The following is a 22,085-nucleotide window of genomic DNA, read 5'->3' as shown; positions in this document are numbered from 1 at the left end:
GAGGTACGGTGCAGCTCTCCACGCTACGCTCCGAACATCAACAAGGTTGACAAGAGGCTCGCAGCTACGTACCGCATCATCCACCATCCACACGGTGATCCCATCCCGTCCCATCCATCGTCGTCCCCGATCACATCCCTCTCCGCTACTCTGTCCCGCTACACGCACCATCCACTCCACCACCGCCACAGCATCAACAGCTTCAACCCTCTGACGCTACCACAACAACAACAACTACCACAACCACCACAACGACGCGTCGGCCTCTCTTCTATCTATCTCTTCTCCCCTTGGTCGTGGTTGTCGTCGTCGTCGTCGTCGTCGCCCCCCCCCTTGACCCCTCCCCTCCGTCCCTGTTAGTCCAATTCTTCCTCCCGCCGCCGACGACCTCTTAGCAAATCCTCGACAAGAACAACTATCTTCTCCCTCCCCAATTCTTCTCCCCCCCACCCCACCAACCCGCGCGGATAGCTGCTAGTAGTATGTCCTTGGCCTCTCCTTCTCAGCCGTCCCGCAACAACAGCTCATCCTTACTTTCAAGCTCCGCAGCAGAAGCTCATCCTCCTCCTCCTCCACAACCACAACCTCAGACGCGTCGCTCGCCCGACCTCACCGACGAAGCGACCGCGAGCACGCTTCTCGGCGCCCTCTCCTCCCCAGCGCGCCCCTCTATGGACAGAGGTGCTCCCGAATACTCGCAGTCAGGTTTGCCCACACCATATCCACACGCGTTCACCAGCGCCCAGTCTGAAGAGTCTCCCGCAGATCCCGCGTCTGCTGCGCAATACACGCCCCAGCAGGAAGTGCGAGCCAACAACTACCCTCCCGCCGCGACGCCCACCTCTGAGTACGGTGTTTACCCGGCCTCGGCGCGTTCGGGCTCTTTTCCAGAACACATCCAGCGCCAGTACCACCCCGCGAGCAACCCCAGCGGGAGCAGTGGTGGAGCAATGGCTCAATCAACAAGTCCGTCCATGCCTCCTCCTCCTCCTCCTCCTCACCAAGATCCCCGTGCGAACCATCGCACCCCTCAAAGCAAGTCTGACCCGGATGTTCCTATAGATCCTTCAATCGCCGCCTCGAGTCCGACCTATCCCGCGCACAGCGGCCAATACTCCCCGTACCCTCCGCAGCAAGAGATGCAACACCCTTACCAAGCCCACGGCGGCGGCGCCATGTACACCCAGCCCCGACCGGATTGGGCGGGCTATGCCACTCACCCTCAGCACGGGATGCCAGGCTACGCGGTGACCGGCGCCCAAACCCCAACCTCTGCCGCTCCCGCCGGAGCGCGTCCAGGCCAAGTAGGTTATCCCGTCGCTACTCATCCAGCACATCTACATCAGGTAAATTCCGCGCGCCCGCACTGCGAACTGCAAATTGTTGTACCCCGGCGCGTCCCTGCGAGGGCGCGTCCGGCTTTTTTTTATTCTTCCTATAGATATCTTGCGGATCCAGCGACGCGTCGAATCAAGTCGTCCTGAGAAGTCTCTCAGCACACCAGATACCAATCTACCCCCCGCGTCCTTTCCTTGCACTTTGAAGATTTGTTGACCTCTAACAGCCCTACCCTTTACCGCAACAGGTTTATTCCTTTGTTCCCATCCCCGGCGCCCAGCAACACAAGCGACCCCGACGACGGTATGAGGAGATCGAGCGGATGTACAAGTGTGGGTGGAACGGGTGCGAGAAGGCATATGGCACACTGAACCACCTCAACGCCCATGTCACGATGCAGTCGCACGGGCAGAAGCGGACGCCAGAAGGTACGTACCGGATGTTTTGCGCGTGATTTTTTTTGAAGACGGTGCCCCGATCCTAGTCAGCCTCGCGATGTGATGATTTTCGTTTGGCGCTGGAGCTAGTTGTGGCCGGGACTGGGGATAACCTCAATCCCGTTGGAACTAGCATGGGTCTACCACAACCGCGGGACTCTCGTGTGTAACCAACAGCTCGCTAACGTGTGCCGCCGTGCCAAACAGAGTTCAAGGAGATCCGAAAGGAGTGGAAAGCTCGCAAGAAGGAGGAGGAGAACCAACGGAAGGCCGAAGAGGAGCGCGCGCGCGCTGCCGCTGTGCCCGCCGATGGCCAGAACCCCGCCGATGGGGCCGCCGCGCCCGGCTACCAACAGCCTGGCCGGTCCGTCCAACTCCCGCCCATCGGCTACCAACCCGGCGCGCAGGTCCCTGGCCAGTACCAGGCCCCGTCGAGTGGTGTGCAGCAGTTGCAGGAGTACGGCAACAACCATCTTCAATATTCTGGCTACCCAGCTTCGCCGTACGGCGCTCCCAACCAGATGTACAGTCAACGTCAATTACACCCTCACTTTAGTGTCCCGCCCAGGATGAAAGCTGACTTGCGCTGCAGATAACGGTGGCCCGGCCCCCAAGTATGAACACTAGACTTAGCATTGTTCTTCCCCGATCGGCATCGTCACAAGAGTCCCCCCCCAAAACTTCGGTCACCTTCGGAACCCGTCGGGGGATCCCCTGACCGCTTAATAGTTCCTTACGGCTTGCGCACTTGTATCATATGGGCCGCTGATTGCATTTACTTCGGTGTCCATTCATATGATTTTCCTCCGCTATTAGACGCCCCCCTCGATCCCGGTTCGGCAACGAAAACGATTCGCATGGCTTAATGACTACGTTCCGCGTTCTCTCCTTTCTTGTCGGGGGATGGGTTGGTTGGTTGCATTATACGGCTTTTACGTGGCGTCGTTCGGGACTTTTTTCCGGCTTTCAAGGTCTTCTCTTCTATGACGGACCGCTGGACCGTGTGTCGTCTGGTTCATGCCGAGCGCGCACCTTGAGGCTTCTAGGCTTCGAACAAACTCTTTTTTCTTCTTCGTTATCGATCAATCAATTGTGTCTGTCTGTCGTCTTGTGATGTTGTGTGTGTGGATTCTCTCTCCTTTTCTTCTCACTGTTGCGAAAAATTAAAAAATCATCATCTGGCCGCATAACGGATGCGTTGGTACCATTCCAGGAGCGGGAGCGGAGGCAAGATGGGAATTTGGGAAGCATGGAGGGAAGCGAAGGGAGGAATGATTGCTGAAGGCCGTCGTAGCGTTTGCGTTTGTCGTCTACCTTGGCTTTTTGCGTGTCTACATCATCCCGAGAATATAAAAAAAAAGGAAATCAAAAACAAAAGCCCGTCTGCCAGTTGGGGAAGTGTGATGAAATCGAATCATGTTGTGTGCCGTCCATGTATAAGTAGTGAGTGGAAAGTGGAAAGAGGGAGAGGGATGATGAGAGACAGACGATGCAGCAAAAATGCTAATGAAACTAATGATGAACTGGCAGGTTAAGGGGTTAAGGGTTTATAAAAACCGGATTGGTATGGTATGGTATGGTATGGTAGGGCAAGGCATGCATGATGGATAGATGCGTATATATATTATACATTAAAACATAACATAACCATCAATCCCCATTCCATACCTACGAAATTTGTTTTCATGGATCAGCTCTTGAGAGGACTAAGTAAGAGGACGGGGAAGTAGTCAAATCATGGATAGATAGAAAGGAGGGAGGGATTGTGAATATTGCTTGCTTGCTTGCTTGCTTGTTGATAAGGGAAGTATCTACTTGGTTATTATATATGTGTGTGTGTGTTGGGGGGATGAGAGGTGGATAGGGGGAGGGATGGAGATGGATGGAGAGGTGGATAGGGAGGAAGACAATTTAAATACCCAATCTATCATATAAACAGAACAGAGAAGTGAAGTCTATCTATACAATCTCATCTCATCTCATCTCATCTCATCTCACCTTCCCTATCCTACTACTTATACTAGAAGCACGAGAGGGAAAAAGGAAGGAAAGAGAAAATATTCATATCTTAAGTCTTAAGTCTTAATCCTATCTTCAAGTTCTTATCCTATGCTACCTATCCTATCCTATCATATTCCTATTCCTATTCTTAGCTCGTTCCTATCAAGAACCAAACCAACCAAACCATCCATCCAATTCATTTCATTTCATTCCATACAAGGGCTTCCGAATCCAGAGCTTGTCTGGAAAAAAAAAAGGGACACATACATCATCTATAGAGACATTGAATGAAGAAGAAGAGTCGCGGACCTGGATGAAGCCATGATTGTTTTTTTTAATATCTTCCTTTAGATGTGAGAGAAAAGAGTTGTTGTGATTTTTCTTTACTTTTAGGGGAGGGGGGGAGGAGCTGGCTAGGCCTGCCAGCCGCCTGCCGCTTGCCTGCCTTGCCTGCCTGCCTGCCTGCCTGCCTTTCCTTCCTGCATTCCTGCCTTTCCTTCATTCCTTATCCGTTCAAGACCATGACCGACCTGTGCGCCGCCGCCGCCTTATGTAATATTTTTTGGGGGTATGCTTGTGAGGGTGTGGTGGATAGATGGGGGTGCGAGAGGGAGATAGATTGTGAGGGGGAGGCGAAGTTAGACGCCTGTGATGACCACTTCGGGGCACGTCTTCTCGGCGATGGTCTTGCAGGGGGTGCCTTCGGTCGGGTCGTCGATCGTGCTGACGCTGGTGCTTGGGAGACTGCTGCTCTGAGGGCTGTTCTGTCCGTTCGTGAGCATCGGCGTCGCGGCGCTGGAGTTGATCTCGATCGGCATCGTCTGCGTTGTTGGCGCAGTCACCGACGATGGCGTTGTGTATGGTTGTGGACCCGTGAAGATCAGTTTCTCAATCGCGGCGATCTGCTTGCCGTAGTTGTATTTCTTCAGAGAGACGAGTTGAGGTTTCATGTCTTCCACGAAGGCTTCGCGTTCAGCACCCTTGAGTTGGGCAAGAAGTTTCTCTATTTCGTGTTAGATGCGATGCTACAAGGGGACAGGTGGTCTTACGAATCACGTAGTTGCCGTATTGATCCTTCATCATGAGTTGCAGAGGACTTGATCCGTCACTGTGCAGAGCCGTCAATTGTGCCACGATTGCCTTCCTTTGCTCGTCGGTCCCGAATTGAATGCTCTTCTCAACAACATTCGATGCAAACTTATGCTTCGATAGCGTCAATAACTGAGCCGTGACGAGCTTGATGACCTTCGCACGATCCTCTGGCTTTCCGTGTTGGATGACATGCTGCGTGACGTAGTTCCCGTACTGATCTGTGATCAACATAGGAGCACACTGATGCAATTCTTCGAGGACCGCCGCTTGGTCGTGCGGTTTACAATACTCCAGTATCCGCTGGATAACCCGACAGCCGTAAGGATGTGTCGCCAGAATGTGTACCTGGCCCTTGAAGGCTTCGATGATGAATTGGATATGCTCTGATTGAACTCGCTCGATGGCTTTCTGGACGACGTGGTTCCCATTCTGATCCTTGACGCACTTGAGAATATCTGCCTGGAGTTCCTCAACGAGCTCTGCTTGCTGATCTGCGAGGACGTGCTCGAGGGCCTGAGACTGTTAGTAAGAGAAGATGTGATTCTGAGACCGGTCGCCTACCTTTTGAACAACCCTGCATCCATACATCTGCACCGACAACTCCATTACGTGATTCTTCATCTGCTCAGCCAGCACCCGCTTCTGGACCTGATTTCCGTGCTCGAATAACTTTTGAATGACATAGTTACCAAAGACATCAGTCATCAGTTGAAGTGCGTTTGGCTGGATCTCGCGGAAGACCTGCTCTTTTTCATCGCTGTTTGCTGTTTCCAGCTTTTGTTGGATGAACCGTGATCCGTGCTGATCGCCACTGAATTCCACCACATGATGATAGATATCCTGCGTGGATATTAGCGTTGCACTTAGTGTGGATATCGAGATCTTACCTTCAACTCGTATCGTTTGTTTGATTTCGAGTTGGAACGGAACTCTTCTAGCAAGACACTTCGCACACCGACCCCAACATCTTGATCCTTGGATGGTCGGGTTGGGATGATCTGGGCCTGTGGGTATGCGTGCAGGGCGATAGGATAGCCATATGGCACTGCCCCTTGTCGAAAGGGTGGAGCATACTCGTACGCAGGGGGTGGATATTGCCCTTGGAAAGGGTGATTGTAGAGGAATTGGGTTTGAGGATAATGGGCATTCTGTAGTCGTCGATCCAACTCGCTGGGCCCTTGTGGAATTCGAGGTCCTCTTGAACCTGGTCTATAGATCTGGTCTGACCCTACAGGAGTCCCCGTGGCGGAGTAATATTTGGGGCTGTTTACTCCACGACGGTAATCGCTCCCTGCAGGTGAGACAGAGGCCCGTTCTGAGAAACGATGCCCTTTGCTGAAGTATGGCTGATCCGCGAAAGCCTGGCCTGAATAAGTCTCATAATTCTGTGATCCCTTGGGGTTGCTTGATGTGTCATTCCACATGGCCGATCCACCATTAGCTTGATAATTGTGTGTGTAATTCGGATGATTTGGAGAGTAGGAGGTGCCGAGGTTGCTGTTTGCCTGAGAGGCATTCGTGGGCTCACCGTCGCTACCAAATCCAAGAGCCCCAAACTTTTCTCTCAACTCGACTTCTGTTTGGTTCAGATCTGTGAATCTTGAGCCGTTGGCCTGGGAAGGGAAGGCCCCTGCCCCTGAAAGGTTGGAGAATGATTGGCGATGCGAATGGATCGAATTGTTTGGCGTGTGACCAATAGAACCAAAGGCTTGATTATTATTCCCAAATGCCAATCCACTTCCATTCAGACCGGAATCAGATGCCCTGGATGGAGGCATGCTACTGTCTCTTGAAGAGCCGTTACCAATTCCTAGGAAGCCTGTGTTCTGAGGGCCCATCTGGTCTGCTCTAAAGGGTCGGGAGGAGATGTCCATGTCGAAAGAATTATCCGTATTAGAGGGGAACTGCCCCGAGTTCTCCTTATCATCGTTGAAACCAAATGAAGACCTGCGCGAGAACTTGAAGCTCCCAGAAGAGGGATCGAGGCTGCTCTTGTGTTGCGACCTGTTGAAGCCTGCCCCTTGTCCAATAGCTGGTCTTGACTGAGTGTATGAATTCTGGATCTCTAGAAGACTCTGCGTTGCGGTGGATGGCATGTTCGTACGGACATGGTGGGCAGGAGGCGTGCTGCCACTGTGCGAAGATTGGAGGGTAGGAGAGGTCGTGTCTGGGGGGTTCCACGGCGCATTTGCGCGAGCACCCCAAGGGTCGGCCTCTGACGACGCGGCCAGGGCTCCTGATCCGCTGGGCCCACCAGGAAACTCATCATTGCCCGCCGCTGTGTTCACATCAGTGACTGCACGAGACTCGGCGCCCCTTGCAGACATACCACGAGATCGTGATGCGTCTCTCTTTGTGTTCGCAAACCCGCTGCCGATGGGATTGCCTCCCCAGATCCCACTTGAGGACTGCCAAGCGCCTCCATTACCAAATGTCTGTCCAATAGTCGATGTTTGTGGGGTTCTGTCGTCGTGGGTATGCCTGCTGGGGGCCGAGTTGAAATCTCCAAATTTAGTTGTCCGCGCCTGGAGAAAAGTGGTCAGTGGGGTGTAATGATGATGACGGAGGATTCTCTGACACTTACTGCACCTGTCATGGGAGCCGTGGGCCTGTTGCTGGTGGTAGAAGACATTACTGCGCCTGCGAGTATTTTCTAGGGTATAGGTGAAAGGTCGAGGAGAGAGGGGTCCGAAATATGTGTGAGAGCCAAAAAAAAGGTCCGAGGCTGTATTACTGTAACGAAAGAAAGAGCCTTTCCTCTGCGTATTTGACAAGTTGGAGTAGAATCTATGTATGTGACTGTGTTGGTTCGCAGGTGTCAGCATGGACGCGGCAAGGCTGATCGCCCAGTTTGTTGGTCCCAGGCGGGAGCTGACAAGGCACCACAACTCACCAGTGGAGAGGATGGAGATATGTAACGGTCGAGTACGGTGAAGGCTCATTTACAAGAGAAGGGCTGGCGGAGGAGGTCGGGAGGTGTCGAGCATCGAGGGAGGGTGAGGGGGGCAAAGGGGGAGGAGGGGAGGTAGTTGAACTGTTGAAGGGTTGAAGGTAAGGTAAGGTAAGGTAGGGCAAAGAAAAGGTCGCGCGACACAACCCCTTCGTTTGTCATATGCAACGTCAAAGTAGGCGCGGCTTTGCTGTAAAGAGGTAGGCACCCGCGCAGGAGGAGCCCGAGAGCGACGTATATTTGAGCGGCAATTCGCCTCTGGTCAACCCTTTGTGCGTTGCCTTTGCTTTCGGGTCGAGTCGCCGCTATCTCGAATGAAGGGGATGGCTCTGGCGCGGGCGATGCGACGGCGACGCAAGGGAGAAGAGCCCAGGAACGCAGTTGATTGTTGCGGGCGGGTGGTCCTGGCGTGGAGGGACGAGAAGAATAGTATGGGAAGGCGGGCAGGCTATCGACGGTTCCACCGCAGACGAAGATCAATGATGGGCGACAAAGAATGGACGGGACTTTGTACTGTAGTATTCGTATAGTGCGTGGCACTGTGCTTTAGACTTTGAAAGGGGGGGGGTTGTAGATATGTCGATCCCTCGATCCCTCAAAGCTGAAGCTAGAAGCGCGAGGAGAGAGAGGCAGAGGGAGAGGAGGAAGAATGCCGACGCGGGGACAAGTGTTGCGTTTGCAAACACGGGGTCCGCATTATTCTTAATTCGTGTGGCTTTGTATGGGGGGGATATGGGGATGGGGATGGAGACGGTTATGGATATGTATGGCTAGGAGTCGGAAATATGGGGTTGAACGCCGTACAAGTCTGCGGTCACTACACTACCTACGAAGAACAATTCTTTGAGAATCCACGAGATGGATCGATTATCTGGAATTGCCGTTCTTGTGCCTTCTACGGCTTCTATCGCTTCTGAACTCGGGCTCTTGGGTCTAACAGAATGGTTTCCGGCCGGACTGAGAGACGGTGTTCTTCTAGTAGTTGACCCTGGCTCCAACAACTGGCCTTTGAAACCAGCCTTACGGAGCGGGCACTACGGTAGTATTCTGATATTTTTATAGGGCCTACCTAAATCTACACACCCTGCTCACTAATTTTACACGCTATACCCCTTTTATATAGTCCTGCTATATCTCGCGCGTACGTTTATCACACCTGCGTTATAGTATAGAGTACCTACCTTATAACCTTATAATTAATTCTTAAAAAATAAGGAGAAAGAAAAAGGGGTATCCTTACCTACTTTTGATTAACCTAAGATCTGTATAAGATACTAGATAAATAAGCATAGAGGTTACCCTAAGATATAGAGAAGAAAAGTTAGTACCTAAGCTCACGTGACTATCCTCGCTTACCTGACTTAGTTAGCTACCTCTATACAGGAATATATAGGCCTAAAAAGAAGGCATTATTATCCTTTAAAACTACTCTTCTATACCTAGATAGTAGGTAAAGGTAAGTACAGGTGATTAGGAATGTCTTTGATTTTTAAGCCTTAAAATGTGTTAAAGTAAGGCAATATAAAGATACGCTCTTATAGAGCTCACTACCTACCTAGGTAGGTGTACGTATAATAGATGTGTGTGCGTAACTATAGCGAGCCTACCGAAATAGGCGTAGCGTGTAAAATTAGTGAGCAGGGTGTGTAGATTTAGGTAGGCCCTTTTTATATCTTTATATGTCGGAGGCAACTCGAATCGACTTTGCCAGCGTCTATTTCACTCCTCCTCTTAGCTCTCTGTTTACCCTGAATTCTCTCTCCCTTGTGCTCACCTTTTGCTCTTTGCTTTTTGCTTTTTGCTGTTTTACTTTTTTACTTTTTTACTGTTTTGCCTTTTTCCCTTCTCTCTTATCTTTTCCCCTTTTCTCTCAAATTTAAGTTTAATTACTTTGCTTTCCGTTGCATGAGTTCTGCACATCTGTTTTGGGTCGCGCCTATGCGTTCAACGTGTCCTGTAAGCCTCATGCGGATCTCAACCTCTCAACAAGAGGAACAAACACTCTACTCGGTCTGCTCTCTCCTCGCCTAGGCACGCACCATTCCTGAGTCCTATCCAGCGTCCGGTCAGAAAGTGGCAGACTGTTTCATCTAGGGGCGTGTATCCTGACGCCATCTCCTGCGCAGGCAATCGCCCGGACGATGCAACTCGCAGCCTGCTGAGCTTCATTTCGCGACGCCCTGCCGCTCCCCAAGAGCAAAGGAGCAATCACCGGTACACGGCCGTGCTCTGCCCAGAGAAGAGATCAGCCGGCGCACACAGTGCAGTGCTCCTTCACCTCCTACGCGCTAGTGCTGCTCGAGGTCAAGGTTGGCGGGTTGGTGCGTGGAGCCATTGGGACAGAATTACACGGCGCATCGTGGCACTCTGCGCATGAAAATCAATCATTCTTTTTTCCTCGACGACCCAACCACACCCACTGCTGGCAGCGGCTGGGCGAGCCCGCAACGTGATGCGCGCCCGGGAGCCTCATAAAGCGCAGCAAGGTCAAGGATATGCTCGGTGGGCGAGATATGTTTCCCTCTAGAGGGCGACGAGGGCTGTTACTCCTTCTGACGGCTTCATCGCTTTCCTGCATATCGCGAGACTGGCTACTATGTCGGGATACCACGCCTTTCCACATGCCTCTTGCTCTGATCTTCTGTGCTCCCAGCCAGCGAAATCTCGTCCCACTCCGTTGGCATCCTGGCATCCTGGCGCGTGTCCCGCCCTGGCGATGCTCAGCGGATCGATAGTTGATCTGCAACGCCGTTGATGGCTGCGAGGAAAGCAAAGGGAGGCAGAAGTACGAGATACGGTGGTGGTTGACCAGACCGTCCTAGATGCTCTAGAACCTTTGGTAACCTCAAATCGAACCATGAATTTCGACAAGTCGGAAGACATACCTTGGACATGCATCCGCGTAATATATCCAGGTGGGCCAGCTCCATTGCTTCTTCTCACCGCCGTTTGCTTTTACCTCTACGTCGATGGCGACCTAACTGGTACGATGCCCGGAGTGACGCAGGTCAGAGAATCCAAATACTTCAAATTCCTGACTTCTCGGCGATTGAGAGCTCGGTGAAACATGTCTGCGGCTTACCGGGTGAATCACATGACTGGTCGAAGGTTTGAAATGATACTATAGCAACTGGTAGAGAATACAATTAGTATTGTACAGCATTTAATCCCGCTGGTCCTACCAGTGTAACCTCTATCAGTATCCTCCCGGTGGGATGCCAGCGAGAATGGGAAGCGATGCCTAGACTGGAAAGCCCTGACAACCGTATTATACGTCCTCTCCAAAGGAGAACAGGGTCCTATATATATCCAACTCACCGTCTTCAACAGACCGTCGTGAGTTCCGCACTGAAAATTTGACCGATGAGGTCCTTTCTCGCCATTTCTTACCATGATGCCTCCAGTCACCCACCAGTAGACACCTCTTACACAACGTGAGCAGAAGCGCATTGCCGTCAGCAGAGTGCTACACGCCTGGCTAGATCTAGGTAAGGCACATCCTACAACCAGGCCCATGCACATAGCAAACCAATGCGCTCGGAGACATATAACTGTTCACGGTTCTAGGAAAGGGGGAGTCACCCACGACATGCCTTCATCTCTGCGCGCCCTAGCAGTCCTCTCCCTCCCAGTTTGGATCGCAGAAACGGCCCTCCCCGCGACGATGGCGTACATCAGGGAATTGAGGGGTACGGATCTACCGTAGTAGACGGATAAGGGGGGGCTGTAGAACGAAACTCGAAGACTCTGAAGAAGTCGACAAACATCTCAGTTCTGGCAATGCTGGAGGGGATCCCAAACTGCTCTCTGACCACCCCGCCTCTTTCCTGGTTCAAGAGATCCACGGAAATTCAAAGGCGGCCGGCAGGTGCGTCAAACACTTGCTACCCAACCACAGCGCCTGTTGATGGATCACGCGGCTCTGGACCCCGAGACGCGGGGGTACTCTGACCGAGGGTGGTCTTCTCCCTTCGCAGGGGTGGGAGGAGGATTGACAAGGAGAAGCCGCCGTAGCACATGGCAATTGCGGGTCAAAGTCAGGAACGGGACTGAAGAAGATTCACATAGAGCAGCTACTTAGCATTGCTCATCCCAATTCTCCTATCCACCTAGATAACCCACGCCGTAGAATCCAGCTCTGCCAGAAATCACCGAACGCGGGGCGTAAGATGTGGGCGATTGGTTCTGTACGTCGATGCCGCCCTCGAAACAGTTCCCAACCGCCATCTCTGACAGGAACAATAAGAATAAAGAACAGAACGTAGGTAGACTCGGAAACGAGAGATGACGGAGTAGTCGGCGTGGACGCCTCAGGGGTACAGGGAGCAGGGGCCCTCGTGGATCAGGCACGAAACGAGGCCGGGTTAATAAAAGTTGGCTCTTGCAAGTACAGTAAGAATCAAAAAGTCAGAGCCAAGAAATATCAAGATGCGTGTGAATGAATCTTGTAGTGGATGGGAGCGAGGGAAATAATAATGGAGTATGTGAGAATAGTCTCACTGATAGATAAAGCAACGTCGTTCTGGTAATACCCCCCTTGTGCCCCGTCGTTGAGGCTCTGCATCTCTTCCTTGAAAAGTACCAAGGGCCTGGATACCAATTCCCATACTTCGGGCTCGTTGGAAAGCCGCCGATCGATAGATAGACATTTAGATAACAGCCTTGTAATCGCAGCGAGTCCTCAGACACGCCCTACGGCCAAGGCTTCTCAGAAACGCCAGGCGGCATCTTGTTGCGCCTCTGAGCCGCAACGCGCTTCAGAAGAACCTATTGTTGAATCCTTCGAGGCGCTGCGGCTTGCTATTTCAGGAGATGGGGTTGTTGGTGCTTATATCAAGGTGCTGCGCGCATGTGGGTGGTAGAGGATAGTTTCCTATATATACTGTTGATTGACGGGAGACGGAGATTGCAAATGAGTGTGATATGGCATGGATATATTATGTGGTGAGATGAGATGAATGTATGTGGAATACCTACAGTACACAGCTCGAACCCGGACTGCGACATTATCCCTTCCGACACGCTAAGCGAGCAAAACATCCAGAGGAGACAACAAACAGTCCATCAGGCTATGGACGGCAGAAGAAGCATTATCAACAACATTGTCAAGACCAGCAACACCTTTCACAAACATCATCAGCGAGAGGAGGGCGACAGAAGAGAACAAACACAGGATACAACGCTCATTTCCCGGTAGTTGACCCTCAGCCAATGAGGAGTGGCGGGCTGCCCCATCGTTGACGACCCAGAACGCCCTGGACACGCTGCGCGCCATTGCCCGTCTGCCACGGCCACTCATAACACAGTTCAACCTCCAGCCCCCCGGCACAGTCCCACTCCGCCAATTCAGCGCGAACTACTGTACTGTACCTTACACACGGCTCAGGTCCCCTTTTCCTGTCTTCACCCCGTCTTCTCTCTTCATCTTCATCTTTATCTTCACAGACGAACGATATCCCCTCCCTCTCTCTCCTTCGGGACCTCTACATTCATTCCATAGGTATCAGCTTCACTCTTTCAGCTGATCACCGTCCATTCATTCCTTCGGAATCCAAGACGAATCCCACGAATCCACAGCAATAAGCCATCTATCTACCTTCGAAAAAACCCATCCTTCGCGCCAATCTTACAGCCTGTCTTCCTCTCATGGATACAGTCTCACAACTTGTCGCAAGAGGCAGTGCCCTTATCGTCCGTGACGACTCGCGCACCATGTCTACCACAGTCATTGATCTGCTTATCGCCCTCCTCGTTCTCCTCTTCGTTTCTATGCTCCTGGTCGGAGCCCTCTACACTGTCCGCCGAATCCGTAAGCGCAGAGCGATTGCCCGCCAACAGCTGCCTCTCTACAATGAGAAAGACAACTCTTCCAGCCATCGCCTGACCATCACCACGGCGCCCTATGGCCGCGGCTCCAGGATCTACGTGTACGATGAGAAGTCCGCCATCCCCGAGAGCCCGACCTCCCCTCTATCCCCTGACAACGTCCCTGAGATCCGCATCACTTTCCCTGATGAGCAGGACGAGTCTGGACGACGGAAGAGCGGCCGCGTGGTCGTAGTCCGTGTCGGCGAGACAGGAGTTGGGCTTGAGCCGCTGAATGAGGATGAGGAGCTCCCGGCTTACGAGAAGGAGGGCGGCGGCCGCTTCCACTCAATTGACATGGAGCGTATTGGCGGTCTTAAGGAGAAGTCCACCTGGTCGTGATTCTCATGATCTTCTCTTACTGCGCCATCCCACATCCTCTTCTTCGACCCTCTCCAATCTCGATTTCTTCTCTGGTGCTGGCCACTTGCATATCCTTCAGCGTCTGCCTGTGCTGTAACGACCACCCGAACACATTGCAGTCTGCTATGTACAGTCCAGCCCGCTCACACTTATACCCGCACACACCTCGCAACCTCTACCTCTCCGCACCTCTTCGACCGTAACATTCTGTTTGGCGCCTCGACACTGGTATTTGCATTTCTCGAGGGAACTAGGAGTTTTCGTACTTTTGTTGATATTTCTGATGATGACCTTTTCCTACCCTCTCTTCTGTGCTTTTTCTCTCTCGGACAGGAGTCACAACCCCTAAGGGCAGAACAAGCAAGCACACCTTCACGACGGACGGCAAGAGGCGAAAAAACAAAAGAAAGGGTTTCACGTTTTTTCTTCTTCTTTGGCGGCGGCAACAAATACCACGTTACGTTACAAATCGCATTACATTACATTACATCACGGACAACGGCCAGAGAGAGAACCAGCGGCATCAGCAGCAGCTAGCTCTAGCTCCCTTCTTCTCCCCCTTCTTGTACATATCAACCAACCACACAACAACGCACACACACATGAGAGAAAACCCACCCCCCACATTCATCCAATCCTTTGGATCAAGATCCTGGATCTAGAACCCTGGGACTGGGAGGAGTCTTTTCTCTCTCTTTTCCTGTTTGTGGAGGGAGAAGAGCGCATGTTGTTCTGTTCAGGGAGCCCTGCCTTTCTTGTAATTAATTAATGTCTTTTACGTAATTCCCCCAATCTTGCTGGGTTTTTTGCCTGCCCTGCCTTGCCTTGCCTTCTTGCCTTTGCCCTCCTTGCCTTGCTCGTTTGTTTGCATAGAAATCTTCTTCTCTTCCTTCCTGTACAAGTAGTAGCCAGCCACTAGCTACCATCGCACCCCTGAATGAGAAATGAGAAATGAGAATTTTCTATCTATCACTGCATTGAATCAAAAATCAAAAATCAAACTCAACATCTCCCTCCCTACCTACACCTATGTGTAAAATACAGAAAGTAGATCTTCTCGCCCAACTCAAAACACACAGAAGGTTCTAGATCCCGATCCAAAATATTGGGAGGGTGTGTGGCTAGGTAGTTGGGAATTGAATCTGTACCTTGAAAAGAAAGAAAGAAAAAAAGAGAGGATCTTAAGAGACTATTTACTATACTAGGGACTTTTAAAAAAAGGTAGATGGCGGGGAGATCTATACCCAGAGGGAAAAAAAGGAAGGAAAAGAAGAGAAAAGAAAAGCAAGCACAGGGCGGGGACTAGGGAGACAGCAAACAATCCTTTTGTCAGGGTTAGTAGGGGGTCAAGGCGTAAACAAAGAATTATGTGGATGGAGCATAGGGCGAACGTAATGAGAGACTCTCTGGATTTTATCTCATTTATGATGATTGGGACTACTAGCTAAGATAGGTAAGCATGTAGCTAAGATACACATGTAGTGATAGATAACCACCATTGATATCAAAGCCTGAGTGAGCATCAAGAGATCAGTGAAGGGATGCACACGGTATAAGTGTAAACCTATGAGAGCAATCTATATAGCCGTCGGGCTGGCGTGGTAGCCGCGCGCGTGTCTAAAATAACAACCATCTCCGTGAAAGCAAACCAAAGCAATTTTTGCGCAAGGAAAAGATTACAAGAGGTGCACGAGAAAAGAGCGAGCAAATCAAGGCAATCTACCCTCCCCAAACCTCCGACCAATAACGCCTAAACGACCTGTATTGTACGCATGTGATTCGTCAAAGTCGACGACTTTCAAGTGTTACCGAGAATCAATGATGCATCGAGATGTGGCTTCTTGAAAGTCACTCGAAAATGATTCAACATCTACCAACGTCGGTTGCTCCCGAGGGGCGCCGCGTTAGAAGAGGTGAAACCTCCTACCAACGTCCTTTGTTAGTCCCATCAGCTGATGGAACGGGGGGGGTCAAAAAACAGCAGGGTTGAACTCACCTCCACCACCTCGTCCGCCACGGCCGCCACGCCATCCACCACCGTATCGGCCACCACCACCGCCGCCGCCATATCTGGCCATCTCGGCAAGTCGGGGATCAATCTGCTGCTTTGCCTCAGTGAGGACTGACACTAGATCACGAGCCTGCTTTTGATCTGTAATAACGTTAGAAGAAATCCGATATGAGGAATGGGAGAGAGATCTTACTGTCAGTGGTGAAAAGGGTAATGGCAGTTCCCTTTGCCCCAGCACGACCCGTACGACCAATACGATGGATATAATCCTCCGAGTTGTTCGGGTAGTCATAGTTCAACACGTGAGTAATGTTGCGGACATCTTCATTGATGGGTTAGCAAGAACAGAAAAAAGTGTATAGCAACGTTCCAGTGCGGCTAGTAAGAAGCTGCATTTAAATGCGTCCGATACTCTCTCGGCTTAACTGTTCATTGCGAGTTTAATGCCAGGGTAAGTGATCCACACATCCAGGTCCTCTGGTTTGGGGGTCTTGGAGACAGCTTGATCAAGTCAAGAGATGCCAATTCCATATCTTGTACCAGGGGAAGTACTTTGAGTTTAGAATTAAGAGCGTAGCACGAAACATGCTGCACCACAGATCCAAGACACCCTACGAGAGAGAACCAGAAGACACGAAAGGACCCGGGCAAAATAACGCAATCTAGAAAACGCCTGAGCGTTGAGAGTAAAGTACTACTGTATAGGCGTCTGGGCGTTGCTGTGGGGGGGAGGGGGGTTTCAATCATACCGATACCACGAGAAGCCACATCAGTGGCAACCATGATGGGGCTCTTGCCAGTCTTAAACTCATTCAGAACCCAATCACGCTCATTTTGTTGCTTGTCTCCGTGAATAGCTGGTCATCATTAGCAAGGATTCAGATGCAGAGAGGGTATATAGACTTACATAGCGCAGGCCATCCGTCCTGTCTAAGGAAGCGTGTGATATCGTCAGCGACACGCTTAGTTCCTGTGAAAATCAAGATCTTGTTGTCCTTGTCTTCCATAATCTTTTCAAGATGTTTCGTCATCCGGTCGCGCTTCTCAAACTCGGAAACGACCTCCACGATTTGAGTAATTCTGTGGTTAGCAGACAGCTCCATGGAACCAATGTTGACCTGAATGAAATCGTGCAGATAATCGGACGCAAGAGCGCGAACTTCCTTTGGCCATGTAGCGGACCACATGCAAGTCTGTCTGTCCGGGCGGATTTGGCCGAGGATCTTACGAATTTGGGGCTCGAAACCCATGTCCAACATGCGATCGGCCTCGTCAAGAACGAGGTAAGTAACACGACGAAGGTTGGTCTTTCCAGATTCGATCATATCAATGAGACGACCTGGAGTGGCAATGCAGACCTCCACTCCCTTTGCGAGGTCACGAATTTGACCACCCTTGGGAACACCACCGTAAACACAGGTGTTGCGGATGCGCGAAGACTTGCCAAACTTGCTGATTTCCTGCTGGATCTGTACAGCCAACTCTCGAGTAGGGGCAAGGATCAAGACAATGGGGCCATCGCCTGGAGCAAGGAGAGGTTGGGCATTGATGTGGACAATAGCAGGAAGACAGTAGGTCAAGGTCTTTCCGGAACCAGTTTCGGCAATACCCACAACGTCACGTCCAGACAGAGCCATGGGCCAACCTTGAGACTGGATAGCAGTGGGTGCTGGGAAACCTTGTGCCTTGACTTCGCTCATAACGTAGGCGGGGAAACCGGCTTCATCGAAGGTCTCAACTGGACGTGGGACATCGCGACCCTGGACAGACATTTGGTGTTCAGCTCGGAACTTTGCGACATCGGCTTCGGAGCGAGCGGTGACCACAGGGTCCTCCTTATAGAAGGACTTTTCGAACTTTGGAAGGCTTGAGAGGTCTGAAAATACTGTTAGTAACTTGAGCGTTGTTAGGACCTTTGCGATGACTTACCCCAGTTCTGTTTCTGAAGACCGGCGCCGAGGTTGGACATGCGGTCGCCACCACCACCGCCGCCGTATCCTCCACCTCCGTAACCACCACCACCTCCTCCGCTGTAACCATTTACATTGGACGAGCCTCCATAGCCGCCGCCATTTGAATAACCACCAGATCTAGGTCTTTAAAGAAGTTAGCATCTGCCTGCAGGATTGATGAGAGGAAAAGGAGTGATGCTGTCTTGCGTTGGAAGATAGTCGCGCTGAGATCACAAGTGATCCACAGCCTGACCATCTAACAAGCAAACAACGAATGCGTCCAACTTCACAACAATATCTAAAACCTTAGGTTGTCATACCCATGATTGTAGCCACTGGAGTAGTTATCGCGACTGTTGTAGGAGTTATAAGATGAGCCGTACCCACTGCCGCCTCGCGAGCCACCGTAACCGCCACCGCCGTAGGACATGTTGACGTTCTGATTTTTGATTGAAAAGAGTGGATAATGGTGAGTGAGATCGTGATATTAGAATCAACGATTTGACGCGGCGCAAATAGCTTTTCAAGAAGGATAAGAAGAAACCTGGTAATCAGGAATCGTGATGGGAGTTGAGTTGAGAAGAACTTCGCGAAAGATTGCGCGGTTCTTAAAAAAAAAAAAACAGAAGCCACTACCTAGGTACGGCTAGTCGATTTCCCTACGTTGCCTTAAGGTATTTCTTGGCGAGTCACGTGGGCTCGCTTGCCACTGCATGGGGTACATGTCTTAGGTAAGCAGAATCCTCACCGTCGTCTTCTGATGAATCCGCAGTGCTACATACAGCCTTCTTATTTCTCACCTTCCCGAGTACAGGTCTACCCATTCAATTTCCTAAGGTACCTATAGCTAGCTATTGTTGCTCCTCTGATTCTGATCATAGACGTATTTCAATTGTCATAAAAATATATGGATCTCCTAGTATCTGCTCTGAGCCGACGAGTCAACCTTCGGAATTCCTTGGCCCTTCTGCAAGGTTTCTCTACGGGCTTCCAAAGATAACAGTCGAGCATCCTTTTGTTGACGTTCGCGATCTAGAACAGAAACTAAGGCCTTACCGCAAGATCTTCTCCAATATAAATAGGAAAACCAGTTTCTCATATTTCTAGACCTTTCAGACAATGCAACCTTAGAAGATTCTGGATGAATCGTCTTCAATCAGCCACTTTCGGATCCCTTATGATCACTCAACAAGAACACATCAAAATGATCCCTGAACTGATTGAGATAGTAAAAGCCGATTTTGAGAACCTTGTCGACCTGAAGATCGTCCGGATGGACCAGACTGACAACATGAGGACCTATGGCACCTATACCAAAAGGTCAAGATGCTTCAGAGAGACCAACAACTTCTCCAACGGCATTATCGTTTGATCCATCAGTCCTAAAAGTTGACCTTTCAGGAGCTGTCAATAAACTAGTGTCTGATGCCAGAAGACGGCTCGAGGCTCCCGGTTCTTAGGTTCGAATTGCAGTTACCATCAAAATCCATCGATCAACCTTCATCATTGTTGTTCAGATATGGGAGAGAGCTGCTCCAACACCCTCTCTCGAATCACTCGGAAGTATAGTGAGTGAAGCCAATGAGAGTGAAGCCGCTCTTAGTGATGGTGAGGCCGTTTAGAAGTCATAAAATGATTCCATTGGTTCATTTAACTAGCCATTTTGCTCTGCACAATGCCCTTATTCTATGCATTTCCAGCTCCCATGTTCCAAAATCCTGTCTCCATCTTCAAACAGGTTAGTATCAACATAACTCGTCTCCAAGAGAAATCCTACCTTGGTTGCGTGAATGAATATTTGCACCAATTCTTCTATCCGGCTCGGAGACTGCAAAACTGCGTGTTTCTCCAGTAAAGCTTGAGAATGTCAGACAAGACTACCTGGGTAACACAGGGGACAACTCACCCGTTCCTATTCGCACCGCCTCAGCGTAATCATCGTCAACATAATTCTCGATCCATTTCCAATATAGGTTACCGTCTCGTCTTGTTTTCGGGTCGGCATGAAGCCGCTTGGCAATTGCACCATAGCCGATCAGACAGGGTGCGAGGGCGACTTGCAGAGCAAACCAGTCCTGGGACTGCCCGATGTCAAGAACATATCTACACCCGATCAGCCGATATACTTGCATATTAGGCCTATGAGAAAGTCTCACCGTGTGTATGCAGTACATGCTGAGTTATTGTTAGCTGTGTTTGCTACAAAGGAATGAGTCCTTACCCTGGCTCTCCTCCGTGGCCTCCATTTCCTCCTTGGTCACGCCGAACCCCTTACAATACTCGATATGCAAGCCCATTTCGTGTTGTATGTGAGCTACAATGTTGGCAGCCTTACAATAAGGTAAGTCGTTGTCAACCTCGAGAGTCTTTCCTAGCTTACCGCAACAGCATCTTCTATCGTTTTTGCCTTATAGGCAGCCAAGGCATTTGCCCTCGAGAATTGGATCTGGCAGCATCAGAATTGGCCAGAATCAAAGCCAGGAATCCTACTTACCAAGAATAGGTAATCTTGCATGAGGTAGTTCTTGAAGGACTGTACCGGCAAGCTCCCATCAGCGAGTCCAGCAACGAAATCGTGTTCGGTATATCCCCGCCAACTCTTGAGGACATCTTGCCTTTCCAGTACGTACTCAAGGAAATGACCCCTGGTTATGCAAGATCAGTAAAATATTGACCAAGAGTCTCGGGATGATGACTCACGGAGCGAATGGTAAGGTATAGGTTGAGTGGAAATGGTTAATTGGGCCATTTCCGTGACCTAGATCCGAGGAAGTCTTGATACCTGCCTCGACGTATCTACACGCCATCTTCACAGCCTGTACCATGTCCAGCCCATTCGCAAGATTTGATGCAATCGCGGCTAATGTTGTCAGTGTGAATTTGTGCCTAGAGAAAGGCCAACTTACATGCCAACGAACATCCAGTCCCATGGGTATTCTTCGATTCCTGATAACCTGTCTCTATTCTCGTTACTTGGCCTTCTCCGTAAAGAATATCGACCACAAGCTCTCTCTCTGCAGCTGTGCTTGAAACAGTGCCGTCTCTCTTGAGCGGGAGATGGCCCCCTTTCACCAGAACATACTTGGGACCGAGTGACTGCACAGCCTTGGCTACGTCTATTAGATCCTCGACATTCTCGGGCTCACGAACGGGTTTGCCGGCATTAGAAAGAAGCAGCGTCGCTTCCGGGACATTTGGCGTGAGGATCGTAGTCATTGGGAGGAGATGCTCTCTCAGTCCGCGAACGGCATCTTCAGGCAGCAATTGAAAACCACTGGTTGATACCATGACCTATGCTTGTCAAGATGAATCCGTGACGCTCTCTAAATGTACACATACTGGGTCAACTACTGTAGTGGTCACATGGTGGTGTTGAAGAGCATTCGCCACCACTTCGATGGTCTTCGAAGAAGCTAACATGCCTTGAAACAGTCAGAACTCATTTAAGAGCGTACAGTATTCGCTGATCGAGATAGAATACAGAAGGAAAGGTGGTACCAGTCTTGACCACATCCACGCCAATGTCACTGATGCATGCATCGATCAATTTCCGAACAAATTCGGGCGGAGTCTGATGGATATCAACAACTCCAAGAGTGTTCTGGGCAGTCAAGGCCGTGGTAGCGGTCATGGCGTAGCAGCCATGTGCCGCAACCACTTTCTGATCTGCTTCCAGACCCCTATGCACGCCCATGTCAGCCCGCCCCTGCGTTGGAGGGTATGAATATCATCGAAAAAACGCTGATATTCGGGAGAATACCCACGCTCCGCCTGAGCTGTCAGAACCAGCTATGATCAAAACTCTTCCCTTGCCCATCGTACACTTCGAGGTTCAAAAACGATAGAAAAAGCCTGAAAACCCTTCGATAGTTGGAGAACCGCAAATTCGCGATATTATGTAAGCTCTGAGGCATTCTATTTAAGGCAACGAAAGTTCCCGCTTCACGAGCGTTTAACCTGCAACCGTGGAGTAGACACAGCAATGGCCCTAAAACCTCAGAATCTAACATTCTCTCCAAATATCCATTCCATAATACCATACCTACCTAACCTAGTTTGTGCAGCTTATAGTATAA

At 50.6% G+C, this 22,085-nt stretch overlaps 6 protein-coding genes across 6 annotated transcripts; 3 read left to right on the top strand and 3 right to left on the bottom strand.

Moving 5' to 3' along the window:
• Window positions 1-482: 482 nt before the first annotated feature.
• Window positions 483-2,371, top strand: M430DRAFT_108094 (hypothetical protein; the record flags this gene model as incomplete). Its single annotated transcript, XM_024861191.1, has 3 exons — window positions 483-1,304; window positions 1,586-1,766; window positions 1,983-2,371. The coding sequence occupies 3 exons, from the start codon at window positions 483-485 to the stop codon at window positions 2,369-2,371; spliced, it is 1,392 nt and encodes a 463-aa protein (XP_024717916.1).
• Window positions 2,372-4,414: 2,043 nt separating this feature from the next.
• M430DRAFT_53287 (hypothetical protein) lies at window positions 4,415-7,500 on the bottom strand (the record flags this gene model as incomplete). Its single annotated transcript, XM_024868366.1, has 5 exons — window positions 4,415-4,779; window positions 4,826-5,381; window positions 5,430-5,708; window positions 5,756-7,393; window positions 7,453-7,500. 5 exons carry the CDS (start codon window positions 7,498-7,500, stop codon window positions 4,415-4,417), a joined length of 2,886 nt encoding a protein of 961 aa, XP_024717915.1.
• Window positions 7,501-10,812: 3,312 nt separating this feature from the next.
• On the bottom strand, window positions 10,813-11,533 carry M430DRAFT_178445 (hypothetical protein). Its single transcript, XM_024863747.1, has one exon. It carries the CDS (start codon window positions 11,338-11,340, stop codon window positions 10,909-10,911), a length of 432 nt encoding a protein of 143 aa, XP_024717914.1. The 5' UTR covers window positions 11,341-11,533; the 3' UTR covers window positions 10,813-10,908.
• On the top strand, window positions 11,054-13,015 carry M430DRAFT_61137 (hypothetical protein; the record flags this gene model as incomplete). Its single annotated transcript, XM_024868901.1, has 6 exons — window positions 11,054-11,507; window positions 11,563-11,686; window positions 11,948-12,005; window positions 12,084-12,210; window positions 12,493-12,669; window positions 12,798-13,015. The coding sequence occupies exons 1-6, from the start codon at window positions 11,333-11,335 to the stop codon at window positions 13,013-13,015; spliced, it is 879 nt and encodes a 292-aa protein (XP_024717913.1). The 5' UTR covers window positions 11,054-11,332.
• A 515-nt stretch (window positions 13,016-13,530) lies between these two features.
• On the top strand, window positions 13,531-14,025 carry M430DRAFT_30628 (hypothetical protein; the record flags this gene model as incomplete). The annotated part of the gene is made up of 1 exon (XM_024865963.1): window positions 13,531-14,025. One exon carries the CDS (start codon window positions 13,531-13,533, stop codon window positions 14,023-14,025), a length of 495 nt encoding a protein of 164 aa, XP_024717912.1.
• A 1,891-nt stretch (window positions 14,026-15,916) lies between these two features.
• M430DRAFT_53282 (hypothetical protein) lies at window positions 15,917-21,826 on the bottom strand (the record flags this gene model as incomplete). Its single annotated transcript, XM_024868365.1, has 17 exons — window positions 15,917-15,969; window positions 16,043-16,198; window positions 16,251-16,379; window positions 16,807-16,914; window positions 16,965-17,933; window positions 17,987-18,153; window positions 18,315-18,448; window positions 19,787-19,866; window positions 19,916-20,134; window positions 20,231-20,339; window positions 20,390-20,455; window positions 20,504-20,654; window positions 20,710-20,869; window positions 20,916-21,300; window positions 21,349-21,431; window positions 21,508-21,689; window positions 21,774-21,826. The coding sequence occupies 17 exons, from the start codon at window positions 21,824-21,826 to the stop codon at window positions 15,917-15,919; spliced, it is 3,204 nt and encodes a 1,067-aa protein (XP_024717911.1).
• Between the last annotated feature and the right edge of the window lie 259 nt (window positions 21,827-22,085).

The sequence above is a fragment of the Amorphotheca resinae genome (genome assembly GCF_003019875.1).
Source record: "Amorphotheca resinae ATCC 22711 unplaced genomic scaffold M430scaffold_11, whole genome shotgun sequence".
NCBI classification, from domain to species: Eukaryota; Fungi; Ascomycota; class Leotiomycetes; order Helotiales; family Amorphothecaceae; genus Amorphotheca; species Amorphotheca resinae.
The sequence above is the reverse complement of the archived record's forward strand: the minus strand, read 5'-3'. Positions and strand labels throughout refer to the sequence as shown.